The sequence below is a fragment of the Grammomys surdaster genome, unplaced genomic scaffold (genome assembly GCF_004785775.1).
Source record: "Grammomys surdaster isolate TR1022 unplaced genomic scaffold, NIH_TR_1.0 123249, whole genome shotgun sequence".
In the NCBI taxonomy this organism is placed as follows: Eukaryota; Metazoa; Chordata; class Mammalia; order Rodentia; family Muridae; genus Grammomys; species Grammomys surdaster.
Window position 1 is genome coordinate 181,495 of NW_021618550.1, and position 14,329 is coordinate 195,823.

Below are 14,329 nucleotides of genomic sequence, written 5' to 3' on the forward strand. Positions count from 1 at the left end.
TCTCTCTCTCTCTCTCTCTCTCTCTCTCTCTCTCTCTCTCTCTCTCTGTGTGTGTGTGTGTGTGTGTGTCTTTTCTCAAGGCCTTCTCTGACCTTTTTCATGTTTTCCTTAACCATCACTGTTTTATCTATGTAAAAGCAACATTCTTCTTTAAGAGCTTCACATGGTCTTCCCTGTTGTAAAAAGAGTAAATCAAGTCCAATAAAGTCCTTTGCAATATTTGGAAGACCATTTTAGACAGTGAAATGAGAGATTTCTTCATATTAGTAATGTTAATCTTTAGCTGTTTGATGTCCATTGAAGGTCTGAGTAGTGTAAGTCTGGAGGTCAGCATCAGGATTAGAACTTCCAACAACAAACAACATAGATGAATTATTTTTACCTGGGCTGCCTCCTGACAATATCTTATGTAAACAGAGGAGTCTGTAAGTTTTTCAACAGCTGAGCTGCTGGGCCTAATGGACATTATCAATAATATCCTGTGAAAAAGTGCTATTATAACATGATTAATTCCAGAATTTTCCCAGTTTGTTTCTATTTATTTATTTGCTTGTTTGTCTGTTTGTTTATAGTCTCATTTGCCTTTCCTTCAATGTTGCCTTCTGGTCTTTTGACTGTTTATTTTCTTTTCTGATTTAGTGTTTTTATGTTATGCGTCTATGGTTGTGTGTGTGTGTTTATTGTGATTTTTTTCATTCATTTGTGTGTTTGTTTGCTTACTTATTTGCTTTCCAGAGAGAGAGAGAGAGAGAGAGAGAGACAGAGAGACAGAGAGACAGAGAGAGAGAAAGAGAGAGAGAGAGAGAGAGAGAGAAGAAGAGGAAGAGGAGGAGGAGGAGGAAGAAGAAGAAAAAGATTTGGATGGATGAGAATGTGAGATGGACCTGGGAATTGTTCCAGGAGAAACCATATTCAGAACCTTCTGTATGAAAATTATTTTTCAATTAAAAACGAGAAGAGGACATCATCAATATTTTGTCCTGTAATGGCATATTACTTTGGCTATCTACAATATCAGTAAATGATTTTGAAATTTATATTCCATCTAGGAAACCAACAGTGACAGGTCTAGTCATTTTATCTTACTGGGTTTTGCCTATTTAATATAGTTTCTAATCTTGTGGTTTGGTGTGAACACATATTTATTTTATTTCTATTATGTTTTGCTTTCTTGTTTGTCTATTTGTTTATTTTCCAAAGAGACAGTAAAGTAAAATACTCAGTTGATTGGATGTGGAAGTGAAAAGGATATGGGAAGAACTGTATGAAGAGAAATTGTAAACAGAATATATTGTAGGAAGACAAATTTCTCAACAAAAAATAGAGAAAAGGACATCATTGATCCTTTGTCCTATGTGAGGATATTAGTGTGCTTTGCTGTAATATCAATGCATACTTTCAAGACAAGTCTTCTATCTAAATCACAACTTGTTCAGAATATCTAAACGCTAGGACTTGAAAATTTTTCCTAAGCTACTTTCATCAACTAATTACAAAGAGCCTTCTTCTTTGCTCCATTTCCCTGATATGTCTGGTATGAAAGAAAGTATAAGCCCAGACACAGTAAAAGAAAAATTTGTGATTTATAGTGAAAAACAGGATCTGGATCATAAACATGAGATAGCTTGATTACCTACTGCCAGGGTCACATCTGTAAATTCAGGTACTTAGGTGGGGAACTGATAGGCAGAGCAGGAGGCTGATGACTTCTAGCCATAAACACTCTTACTGCTCTGGCAACCAGAGCTGATGAACTCTGACAGCTAAAACCTGCTAATTTGAGTAAGTGATTCAGTAAAACAAAAACAAAACAAAACAACAAAACAGGATAGCAAAAACAATTCTTAACAATAGTAAAACTTCTGGAAGAATCACTATCTATAACCTCAATCTGTACTATAGGACAATAGTGATGAAAACTGCATGGTATTGGTACAGAGACAGACAGATTGATCAATGAAATAGAATTAAAGCCCCATAAATATAACCACACACTTATGGACCCTTGATCTTTGACAAAGAAGGCAAAAATATAAAATGTAATAAAAGAAAGGACCTTCAATAAATGGTGCTGGTCTAACTGGCAGTCTGCATGTACAAAAATGAAAATAGATTCATTTGTCACCATGCATAAAGCTCAACTACAAGTGGAACAAGGACTTCAACATAAAACCATAAACACTAAATCTAATAAAAGAAAAGTGGGAAAGAGCCTAGAACTTATTGGTATGAGAAGGTGTGGGAAAAAATATAGGGCTGCGGTGATGTCCGGGAGGCTTCCATGCTGCAATGGGTTCCACATGCGGGAGAAACCTCTATGGTTCCAGCTGCCTGGAGGCTTTGGCAGCGGCAGGCCCCAATGACATGAGGACGTCTTTGGTTCCAGAAAGGTTTATTGTTATGGCAGATGGTGGATTGATTTGGGTGTACCCCTGTAAAACTCAGGCCAGTCCCGAGTTAAATAGGGAGGGAGAAAGGGGGAGGATCTAGGGAGGCATGCTTAATTTGCTCTGCCCTCTGACCTTCATTAATATGTAAATCCCTAGGGCCTGAGGCCTCTAGTCCTCTACCTGTGCACTTTGGGAGGGGCTGTCTGGCCTACATGACTGAACAGTGTAAATCTATGGAGACTAGACTGCTTTTCAGGACCCTGGGTTGTGGGGGTGTGCCAAACTCCTGAGGCTTCTCACGAAGAGTCTCCGGGTTCTAGGCACCTGCCCAGCCATGAACCAGAATACCCTTATGCAGTCCCAAAAGAAGGGATGTTTTCCTAAACAGAATGACAATGGCTAAGGCTCTAAGATCAAGGATTGTTAAATGGAACCTCATGAAAATTAGAAGCTTTTGTAAGGTAAAAGACACAGTCAATAAGACAAATTGTCAGCCTACAGTTTGGAAAAATTCATCATTAACTCCACAAACTATAGAAGATTAATATCCAAATTATATGAAGAACTCAAGAAGCTAACCTCCAAAAAAATCAAACAACTCAATCGAAAAATGAGATAGAGAACTAAACAGAGAAATCACAAAAGAGGAATTATGAATGATTGAGAAGCACTTAAAGAAATGTTCAAATTCCTTAGTCATCAGGGAAATAAAAAACAAAATGACCATAAGATTCCACCTTACACCAATCAGAATGGCTAAGATCAAAAACTCCAGTGACAGCACATGTTGGCAAGAATGCAGAGAAAGAGGAACACTTCTCCATTTCTGTTGGGATTGTAAACTCCTACAACCACTCTGGAAATCAATCCAAAGTTTCCTCAGAATATTGGAAATAGATCTACCTGAAGATCCAGCTTTACCACTCTTGGACATATGCTCCAACACATCACAAGAGTATGTGCTCCACTATGTTCATAGCAGACTTATCTGTGATAGCCAGAAGCTGGAAATGAAATACTATTCAGCTATTAAGAACAAGAACATCATGAGTTGTGCAGGAAAATGGATGGAACTAGAAAAGTCATCCTGAGTTCTTAATAGCTGAAATACTATTCAGCTATTAAGAACAAGAACATTATGAGTTGTACAGGAAAATGGATGGAACTAAAAAAATGGATGGAACTTACTTCCTGAGTAAGGTAACCAATCTCAAAAGTACATGCATAGTATGCACTCACTTATAAGTGGATATTAGCAAAAAGGTACAGAATACCTTATGATACAATCTATAGAACTCAAGAAGGTTAACAAGAAAAAAGGCCAAGTGAGGATGCTTCAATTCCACTTGGGAGGGAGAAGAAAACTAACACAGGAGTCAGAGGGAGGGAGGAAGGAACAGTGGTGGGAGAGGGGACAGGGAAGGGAAAGGGAGAACATGATCAGGTATTGAGGGAAACAGGAGAGAGTACTGAGTGCCAGTAGAATGATTGGAAATATTCAACCTTGGGCAGTAGGAGGCAGGGGGAATCCTCTAGAATGTACAAGAGTACTAGAAGGTGAGAGAATCTCAGTACTCAAAGTGAGGAACCTCAGATGAAATGCCCAATAGTGGAGGGAGAGAGAGATTTTAGAGTACACCTCCAGGAAAAAGACAGGATATCACATGGAGGGATGGGGTTGCCATCCCACAGTCAAAAAATCTGCCCAATAATTGTTCCTGTCTAAAAAACTACAGGGACAAAAATGGAGTAGAGACTGAGGTAAAGGCAGTCCAGGGATGAGCCTAACTAAGATCCATCACAAGGGGAGGTTCCAAGACCTGACACAATTAACGATGTTATGGTATGTTTACAGACAGAAGAGTAGTATGGTGGTGCTCTGAGAGGCCCAGCCAGCAGCAGACAGAGACAGAGGCAGATAATTATACACAACCAATGGAATGAAGTCAGGGACTCCTGTGGTTGACTTAGGGTAAGGCTGGAAGAAGCTGAAAAGGAGATACCACATAGGAAGACCAGCAATGTCAACTAAACCAAACCTCTGAGATTTCTCAGACACAAAGCCACCAACAAGACAGCATACATGAGCTGTTTCAAGGCCCCCAACACATGGCAGAGGACTCCCTGTTCTGAACTCAGCGGGAGAAGATGCACCAAACCCTAGAGAGAATTGAGTCCCCAGGGATTTGGAAGGCCTAGAGGCATACTCTTGGAGACAGGAAAGAGGAGGAATGGGATAAAGAACTGTTGGAGCATGGAACAGGAGAGGGCAACATTTAATAAGCCAGACTAAAAGAAAAAAGATATAGTCATGCATACATGTGCGTGCACACACACACACACATACATACACACACACACACACTTACACAGGACAATAAAAAAGGAAAATAAAGTGTAAGAGAATTGTTGAAGCTGAATAGAATACATTTTGCATCTTGAGTTCTTCATGATTCCATGGAAATATGTTGCAGACTATTGAAGTTTAGCATTGATATTTTGAGGAGTCATATTGACTAAAAGTGGAATGTGACAAAGAGTATTTGTCACTTGGTTTGATTGAATTATTCTTTTCTTTTGTTTTGTTTTTGTTTTTCGAGACAGGGTTTCTCTGTGTAGCCCTGGCTGTCCTGGAACTCACTCTGTAGACCAGGCTGGCCTCAAAATCAGAAATCCGCCTGCCTCTGCCTCCCAAGTGCTGGAATTAAAGGCGTGTGCCACCACCACCCGGCTAATGATTGAATTATTCTTCAGGCACAGGAAATATCTTTTTTTTTAACTTCTTTCCATTAACATCATTCATCATGATGTCAATCTGTCTGTACCTGTGATTTTTCAGCTTGTGGGAGCCTTGTTCAAAGAACTGAAGAAGCACACACACAAAGAATCAGTAAATGATTTATTCAGAATCAAAGTGGAGTACAGGACAGATCCACTGAAACAGAGCAGCAGTTCCTGAATGAAATTTACTGAGCAGATAGCTCTAAGAGCTTATGTTTTTAACCCACAATGAAAAAGGATTCATTAAGGGATCTAATTATATGATTTTCTCTTTTGGTTGATAGCCTTTTTCAATATACTTGTCCTTTTTCTATGATATATCTTCTTGTAATCATATGCATGGTAGATCATGCATTACCCTTAGAAATAAATCAACATATTCTATAAAATGTTATTTTAAGGCCCACTGTTAATAAGAAAAAAAAAGACACCAACAAGCCCACAAAAAATTTCAAGTTAAAATTTATTCTGTCTAGAAGTAATGCAGGCCTGGGGAATGGAGCCAAGATGGACAATCAACAACCACCCCAGCTTGAGACACATCCCAGGGGCAAGCACCAATCCCTAACACTATAATGATACTCTGTTATCCATGCATACTGGAGCTAGTTGTCCTCTGAGCTGCTATGCCCAGCAACTGACTCAGATAGACACAGAAATGCACAAACAGTGGGTGGAGGTTGGAGATTTCTTTTGCAATATTTGGAGGAAGGATTGTGGTCCCCAAAGGACATAAGGAATTCACAGGAAGACCAACAGAGTCAAGTAACCTGAGTCTTTGGGTATCTCAGAGATTGAACGACCAACCAAAGAATATAAACAGGCTGGACTTCCGCCTCCCCGCTCAGTGTAGCAAATGTGCAGCTTGGCCTTTATGTGAGTCGAGTCGTAAACAACTAGAACGGTGGTTATCTCAATAGTTGCAGGCTATATGTGGGATATGTTCTACTAGCTGTACTGCCTTGTCTGGACTCAGTGGGAGAGGAAGTAGCTGCCCTCCCAGAGACTTGAAGTGCAAATGCGGGGAGGTGGGGAGAATATTCAGGGGCCTCACCCTGAGAGAAGAATGTTGTTTTTGTTTCTGTTTTGTATTGTTCTTTGGAGAATGATGTACATGTAACTTGGTGAATTTATATGTTGATAAGTGTTTTATTTGAAAAGGAATGTGTTGCAGGTCAAGTCCAATATGATCAAAGGTTGCTAAGCTATCTGTATTCATACCTACCCAAATCTGACTCAGTCTTTCACTGCAGTGTTTGATCTGCAAAACCTTACTTATGATGAGTTGAATGAGAATTTCCTCCAAAGATTCCCACATTTACGTGCTTGGTTCACAGTCCTTGGACTATATGGGAAAATTAGAAGGTGTGGTGTTGCTGGAGGTTTGTCACAGAGGGTAGGTTTAAGGTTTCAAAACCCAAGCCACTCCCAGTTATCTCTCTGCCTTTTTGTGTCTCCTATTGGCAGATGAAGATTTTAGCTGTTAGTTGATCAGGTCATTGCCAGTCTGCCTGCTACCATAATTCCCATCATATTAGTCCTGGACTAATCCTCTGGAACTAAGAGCTCCTCAATTAAAATCTTTTTTTTTTTTTTTTGATAAATTGCCTTGACCATGATGTCTTATCACAGCAATAGAAAATTAACCCATTAATAAATGATAACTAAGTTATGGTCCATAGACTCAGTGAAGTAATGGATAGAGGAGGAAACTGGACTTGGGAATGTTGATCTTCCAGGGAGGGAAAAATAGAATAGATGTTCTGTCTGACTCTTACTTTATCTCCATAGCCAGAGGCTCTCCCCAGCTTTAACAACCAGGTGAATAATAGCACAAATGACATCCATATCTGTATGACCAGGAATATGCCAGACCCTTCCTTCAGCTCTCAAGAAAGTACAGATTACCTATCTCTAAATCTCATCTTCTTCGAAGAAATGACATGTACTCTGGGATATGTTTCTGAGTAATTACACTTTTTTATTTAACAGGGATTTTATTACACCAGGAAACTTTTTTCCCAAACTATATTGTATTTAAATCTCCTGGGAATACACTGCTTGAGGTAAGCTTCACCAAGTCTGATCCAGGTTGAAGAAGTCAAGTTAAACTGAGTTTGCTTCCTCACCTCTTGGCAGTGTGCTTACCTGCCTGGACATTGGCAGAATTTCTCTCACTTAAAGGCAGGAAAAGTGGTTATAATTTTCTTGAATTGAGGTTATCAGAGCTAGGAATCAAGTGAGGGATTGGACTCAAATCCAGATCCTATGGAAGAACAGCCAGTGTTATTAATCATTAAACAATCTCTCCAGACTCTGTCTTCAGGATATTAATCCTATAAATAGATAAAAATTTTCTTGGAAAAATACTTCCAACTGTTTGTGTGTGTGTTTGTGTGTGTGTGTGTGTGTGTGTGTGTGTGTGTGTGTATGTGTGTATGTGTGCATGTGTGTGTGTGTGTATTTGTGTGAGAGTATGTTGACAAAATTGTTGAGTAAATCCTAATTGTTGCCATAACTCTGCTAATCAAGAATAGTTAGTTTGTTGTTTTTGTTGTTTTTTCCCTTTTTTTATGAGTCATGAGAAGCATTTCCTTGTTTTGATTCTAGGCCTGGGTAAATTGGCAGGGATTTAGAACATGGGAAAGTTTCTCAGAACTCTGTATAAAAATATAATATTGACATTTAAGCCCTAGCAATTAGAAACACTCTCAGCAGCTGAGCAGCTGGAGACATCATAAGGGGCAGTTGGGGCAGCCTGTGCTCTCACTTCTGCTTCACTGGGTGGTTTATGTCAAGGCTTGAATCACTGTGGGAGGAGTACCATAAAAATGTTGACAATAATAAATTGCAACATCTTCAGGCTGCAGGCTGTTGATCTTGAGAGAAAACTGTGTGCCAAATCCACTGCCACTGAACCTCGATGGCACATCATCTGCCAAGCTGTTTGCAGCATAGATCAGGAGCTTAGGAGATATCCCTGGTTTCTGCTGATACCATGCTAAATTATTGTAAATGTTCTCACTTGCTTGACATGTGATGGTAACACTTTCTCCCACAGATGCAGACATGGAGGCTGGAGACTGGGTCATCTGGATGTCACATCTGGCATCTAAGATTAGAAAATTGAAAGCAAATCTCCACATAATTAATTTTCTTGCAAGAGGATTTTCACTGAGACTAAGCAGCACTAACTACACACAGCTGAATAAATTTCCAGTGCTGTCTTCCTTACCTGTAAGCCACAGCAGCAGCAATGCCAGGAGCTGAGCGGGCACACTCATGTCTGTGTGTGATCTGTGTGAGGCTGACTCCAGCATAGAGTGAGACCTGACTATGAAGAAGCCCTCAGAGCAATTGGCTGTGATTTGAGTACATGCAAATTAGCAAGAGTAGGCACACAGGACTCATCAGGTCAATAGCTCATTACAGGTCTGTGGTCATCTCCAATTCAGATTCAGTACAGGTTTATTTGTAGGGAATATCCTTCTCTTTGAAAAACAAATGACAGCAACAGTTTATGAGTTGTACCTTATTTTGACTTCTATCATGCACCATTTAGAAATTCCTTGTTATATTTTCCTCAATGGCAGGTTATTTAAGATATGGTTCCATCATAGACAGAACATAAGTGGTTCTATTGACCTTTCAAAGGTAGGTGTAGATGTTATAGAGGCCAGGCAGATTCTTCTGTGATTTTTTCTCTCTTTGTGAAACTGAATTTTTTATTGCATATATTGTGTATGTACATTTCAAATGTTGTCCTTTCTTGGTTTCCCTTCCACATCTCCGTCTTACATTTCCCCTCCCTCTGCCTCTTACTTATTACATTGTCCCCATGCCTTTCATCCTTTTACATCCGAACAAATACATATCCCTCTTCTCTTTCAAATTCATGGCTTCTTCTGTCATTAATTGTTTCCGCATGCACATATGTATTTGTACACACACACATATTCCTAAATATAACTTGTTGAGTCTGTATAATACTACGGGTATGTATGTTTTCAGGGCTGATCTTTCCACCCTGTAAAATCAATTGGCATGTTCTTCTCAAGGGAGAAGAACCTCTTCTGCTGCCATCTTTACTTCCTTTTCCATATTTTTTTTCTTTGGATGTAAAGTCTCCTGGGCATTTGCTCATCCTTCTTCTCATGTTCATTGTTGTCTTCCTTATTCAACTCACATTTGAGTAATCATGAGTTTGAGACTTTACAGGTATAGCTTCTGTTTTTACTAGCAGTCTCAAGCTCACAGCAAACTTCCTAATCCTCTATCTCTATAAATCTTTCTATTTCCTTTCCCAAATGTTCCCTGAGCCTTGGGTATGGGAGCCTTTTTTATATGTATCCCTTTGGACTGACCTCCACAACTAGCTTTGCAGCTTCTTTCCCACAACGACTCCCAGAGGAGTAAGAGAACAATATTGGAAGGTATGCCTTGTAAATAAAGACAGGAACTCCCATATACAACCCATCTATTCAAGTAAACAACCTCATTTTACTTATTTATGACAGCTCAGCTACCCAAGAACTATTTGCATCAAAGCTAGACTAGGTCATGGGTTTTCTCTCCATTCTATGCATATGAGTGCACTTCCCAGATTCTTTTAGGAATATATATATATTTTTTCCAATGTATCTTTGAAATTTCAGATTATTGCACCTGATAATGATGAACAAAGAAGAGGTGTTAGAAAAATGGGCAGGTGGATAGGTTAAGCTACAGATTGATATGAAAAATTAATGACCAGTATGACTCTGAACTATATAATCATTGTGTATCCATATATATATATATATATAGATAGATAGATAGATAGATAGATAGATAGATAGATATAGTTAGATATAGATATAGATAGATAGATAGATAGATAGATAGATAGATAGATAGATATAGATAAGATAGAGATAGAGATATATCAAAGATGTACTAATGTGCAATAGAGTCAAAAAGTTTGCATATATCCCTAAATCTATCCACTAATATGAATATACTTTGTGCACCAACACCATATATGCATTCTTTGATTAAGCAATAAATTCATCCCAATAAACATAGTCAATCAAAAATGTTAACTTATATCACCATTTTATGAATGTATAAAATATATAAATAGAACACTTACACTCATGATAATCTTATGTGATGTATTTCTCTACAAACAGGCAGAAGTGAATTCTGCCTTCCCAGGTCAACAATGCTGCTGGTTGACAACAGTCTCCAATTACTATATCTGTTCGAAATCTGAGGAACTCAAAAAACAAGACTATATGCTCTCTTTTTACATGGAAAGTTTGACTTCACCTGCAACACATCTGCTTTACGGATGGATTGACACAGTGCATAAGTTCTTCACCTCATTCATGAAGTTGTATTTTCAGTACATTCTCCAGTTATTATTGAATACAAGGCATGATAAAATGTATAGGACTTGGTGAGTTTCTCACCACTCTAAATCAGTCCTTTCTCACACTCCTCTGGAAACCCATTTTCCAGCACACTTTATTGTCTTATAGCAAATAACACTTTGTCTAACTCCTGGACTTCTTGTTGAACTTTTATGACACCCAAAATTTATTATGCATAGAAAAATGTGAAATGATGAGATTATTCAAAGGAACAGTACATCACTTATAAGAAGGTTTGCCTAATTTTAATATGGTGGGCCAGTTCCCTGGATTATGGTCTATATCTAAATGACTAAAGTGCACTGGAAAGTCAAAGGATAAGGTGCTACTTATATACTGTTGGGAAAGTATCAGCCCTCAGATCCTTCCAACAACAGTGACAAGATACTTCAGAGATCTGAAGTTCACATTCCCATTGGTTCACAGAAAGTTCCATCATGGTTCTAAATGTAGAAGTGTTGTAAATAAGAGTGTCTCATGAAGCTGCAGAGAGTCTCTAAAAGAAGAAAATATAAAACCCAGAAAAAAAAATGTTTTCACACATTCCTACCATTAGCAATATTTAAGATAGAAACAAAATGGAGAAAAGAGACTTCTCAATAGTTAATGGAATGTTATACCCTGATAATCTTTTCACTTTCTATCATGTTCCTTTGAGATCAAGCTGGAGTTATTGGATGTCAGCTACATTATGTCAAGTTTTTTTTTCTTAGATTTACAGATTATATTTCCTCCTATGTTCTTTAATGTTCTCAACTTTGGAAAAATCTTTAGAAGGCTAACAAGCCCCATTCATACAGGTAATAGTAATATGTAATTCAGCAACTGCACAACAGCTTTGTACTGGACTACAATATGTGAATGGAGAGCAAAAAACATGTATAACCAAGAAGGTAAATTTTTAGAGTCATAGGACCAGCATTTCTCCATGTGTATCACAAGGCATTATCAGGAACTCTGTTGTCTATTAAGTAACACTGGGTGTGAAATGTGCACACTACTCTCACAGAAGTTGGCAGGGTCTATAAGAAAATACTAGTTGTCCAGTAACTAAGAGATTAGAAACTTCTTTTATGCCTAGTATTACAGTAATCTTGAGCAGATAGACATTTTCATTGCCTCCCTTTCTGGTAGAGAGATTGATAAAATGAGGATAGTGTTAGGCCTTTGTTCAAGATGAACCCTGATAAAGTACATGGATATATGGAGGATAATAATATGCTCAGTAAATATAGTGAGGTATATGTGGGCTGTTTCTTCCTGTACATGAACAGAAACATTAGGAATTATAGAGAATCATACATAAACACAAATAGGAACAAGTATATATTAAGAAGTAAGAAAATATTGTGCTGGGATGAAGCTTGATTGATTGATTTCTTTTAATTTAGCAATCTTCATGTATTCAACTTTATTTAAATCCCTTTTCATCTTAGTACCTACGCATACCTTCAAGCATACTGTACTTGCTCAAATGTCTTGGTTTGTATTCTTCACTAGACTGAGGAGCCATCTGTTCTCCCATGGAAGCCCCACTTTCCAAGGAGATGTATTGCCTGCTCAAAGCAGTGTTGATACCCTACTTTATGTTAGCTCTTACGAGCTGCCATTATTTCTCCCATGTGATCTTCGTATTCCAAAGAGACAGGCTGGTTGTTCTGAGTATCTTGACACCCTACCTCATACCAAGAAGCAAGACCCCATATCATGCAATTTTAAACTAGATTGTTGTGTGTAAAGTTGTCCAGTTGTATACTAAAATGGCATATCACATTTAGAATCAATTGGCATTAATCTCTTGTCTTTCTCTGACAGAACACATTTGTATTCTGTATTTACAATCTGATAATTAACATGCAATATTCTTAATAACCTTAGCAGTATTATTTTTTATTCTCCTGTTGGATAGTCAATGATTCCATATATGGGTCCTTTTCTTCTCCTGGAAAGATGAGAACAAACAATGCTTCCCTAACCCTAACTCTGGGTCCTTATATTGACTTATATCTGGCAACATAAAAAGCATTATCTTTCAAATTGAAACTATCACCATACTTTATGGGCATGAATATACGTATATTCCACTTTCTCTTTCAAATATAAGATTGGAATAATTCAAAATAATTAAGGACATTTCCACTTATCATTAAGCAAAATCTTAAATAGTAACTCTAAGGAAAAAAAATAGGTCATTTTGGATTCAGACTATTGTTTGCAAGAGGCTTTATCTTATCAGAAAGTTCTGCCCTGACTTCGTTGTGTAGGATTTATAGGAATCTGTCTGTCACTGTCTCCTGTGTGATTGGATTAAAGGATTAAAGGTGATCACCACCTAATATTTGCCCAAATATTTCACCAAAACTCCAAATCATCGTTACACTTTAATTCAGAAAACATTTCTTTTGTTTTTCACCTCATTGGTTTTTTTTGTCTATTAAATATTAACTGTAAACTCCACATCAAGAAACTTCCAATTTTATCCAAATTCAATTGGACAATTTATATAAATCCATAAACCTGAAAAATACTTTATATTCAAGAGGGAATTTTCCAACAGAGCCAAGAATCTTTGAGCTGTATCTCTCCAGTCATTGTAGAACATAGGAGTAAGCATATGATATGGGTTCAGAGAAAGATTCATCTGAACTTTTAACAAATATAAGGGAATGGAATAATTAATCATTCCTTCTGTTCACCAAAATGATATTCTCTCTGGTTGCAGTACACAGGAGGAAGACTGTTAGGCTACAGCATGCCAATTGTAGGCTATGTATTCTAGTCCTGAAACAAAGTGAAGAGGAGTCAAAGGCAAAAAGACTTCAAAGCTACTTCATTCAACATATTTTTGTAAATATCATACCTAGCTATATTTGTGAAACTCTTTGAAGAAGGTTAAGGCACCACCAGAAACAGATAAATCAGCCCAGCCTCACACTTCTGCTTTCTTGGTGCTTTTGCTATTGTCTGGATCACTGTGGGAAGCCATACTCTGTAGACAGTAATAACTTGAGATATTTTCCAGGCTGTTGATGCTGAGAGTGAAATCTGACCCTAATTCACTGCCACTGAACATGGAGGGGATTCCAGAGATGGACTGGGAAACATACTTGATGAGAAACCTTGGAGACTCATTTGATTCTTGTTGACACCAGTTTAGGTTTGTGCCAACACTCTGTCTGGTTTTGCAGGAGAGAGTCACTTTATCTCCTGGAGTCACAGACAGAGTGGCTGAATACTGAGTCAACACAAGGTTACAACTGGAGGCTGCAAGCAGAAAAGAAAACATTAGTAGAACACAACATTGAGTATGATAGTCATTCTTAAACTACTTAGGAAAATTAGACTTTTATAGTTTCATTTTCTTTAAACAGAAAGTCAAACCCCATGTAATGCTGGCTTCCAAATAAAGCAAGAAAATTTTGTATTTAAATATCTCCACTTTTTGCCATGTTGAATCATACTTGAAATCCAGAAAAGCAGAAGTCTAGGGATCTGAAGTGTAAACACCATCTTTGAGCTTTCCCAGAGTTTGTGTGGATCATGACATAGCCCTGAGAAGACATTCTTATAGTACTTCAAGGGGCAGGAACACTAGAAAAAAGAAGTCCTTATGCAAATTATACTGATTTCATAAAGTTTGTAATAAAAACCTGGTCAGAACAGCAGGTTCCTAATGTCTTCTTAGAATATATATGCCTTTCTGGTTACGTATGAGATGTTGAGATTTAAAGGAGACTTGATTAC

The 14,329-nt window shown here is 37.8% G+C and overlaps 2 gene segments (V, D, J or C); both read right to left on the minus strand.

The window, feature by feature from the left end:
• Window positions 1-7,960: 7,960 nt before the first annotated feature.
• On the minus strand, window positions 7,961-8,501 carry LOC114636265. The segment is given in 2 exon segments: window positions 7,961-8,283; window positions 8,407-8,501. Coding segments are annotated over 2 exon segments (408 nt in total).
• Window positions 8,502-13,514: 5,013 nt separating this feature from the next.
• LOC114636266 lies at window positions 13,515-14,098 on the minus strand. The segment is given in 2 exon segments: window positions 13,515-13,849; window positions 14,047-14,098. Coding segments are annotated over 2 exon segments (384 nt in total).
• Between the last annotated feature and the right edge of the window lie 231 nt (window positions 14,099-14,329).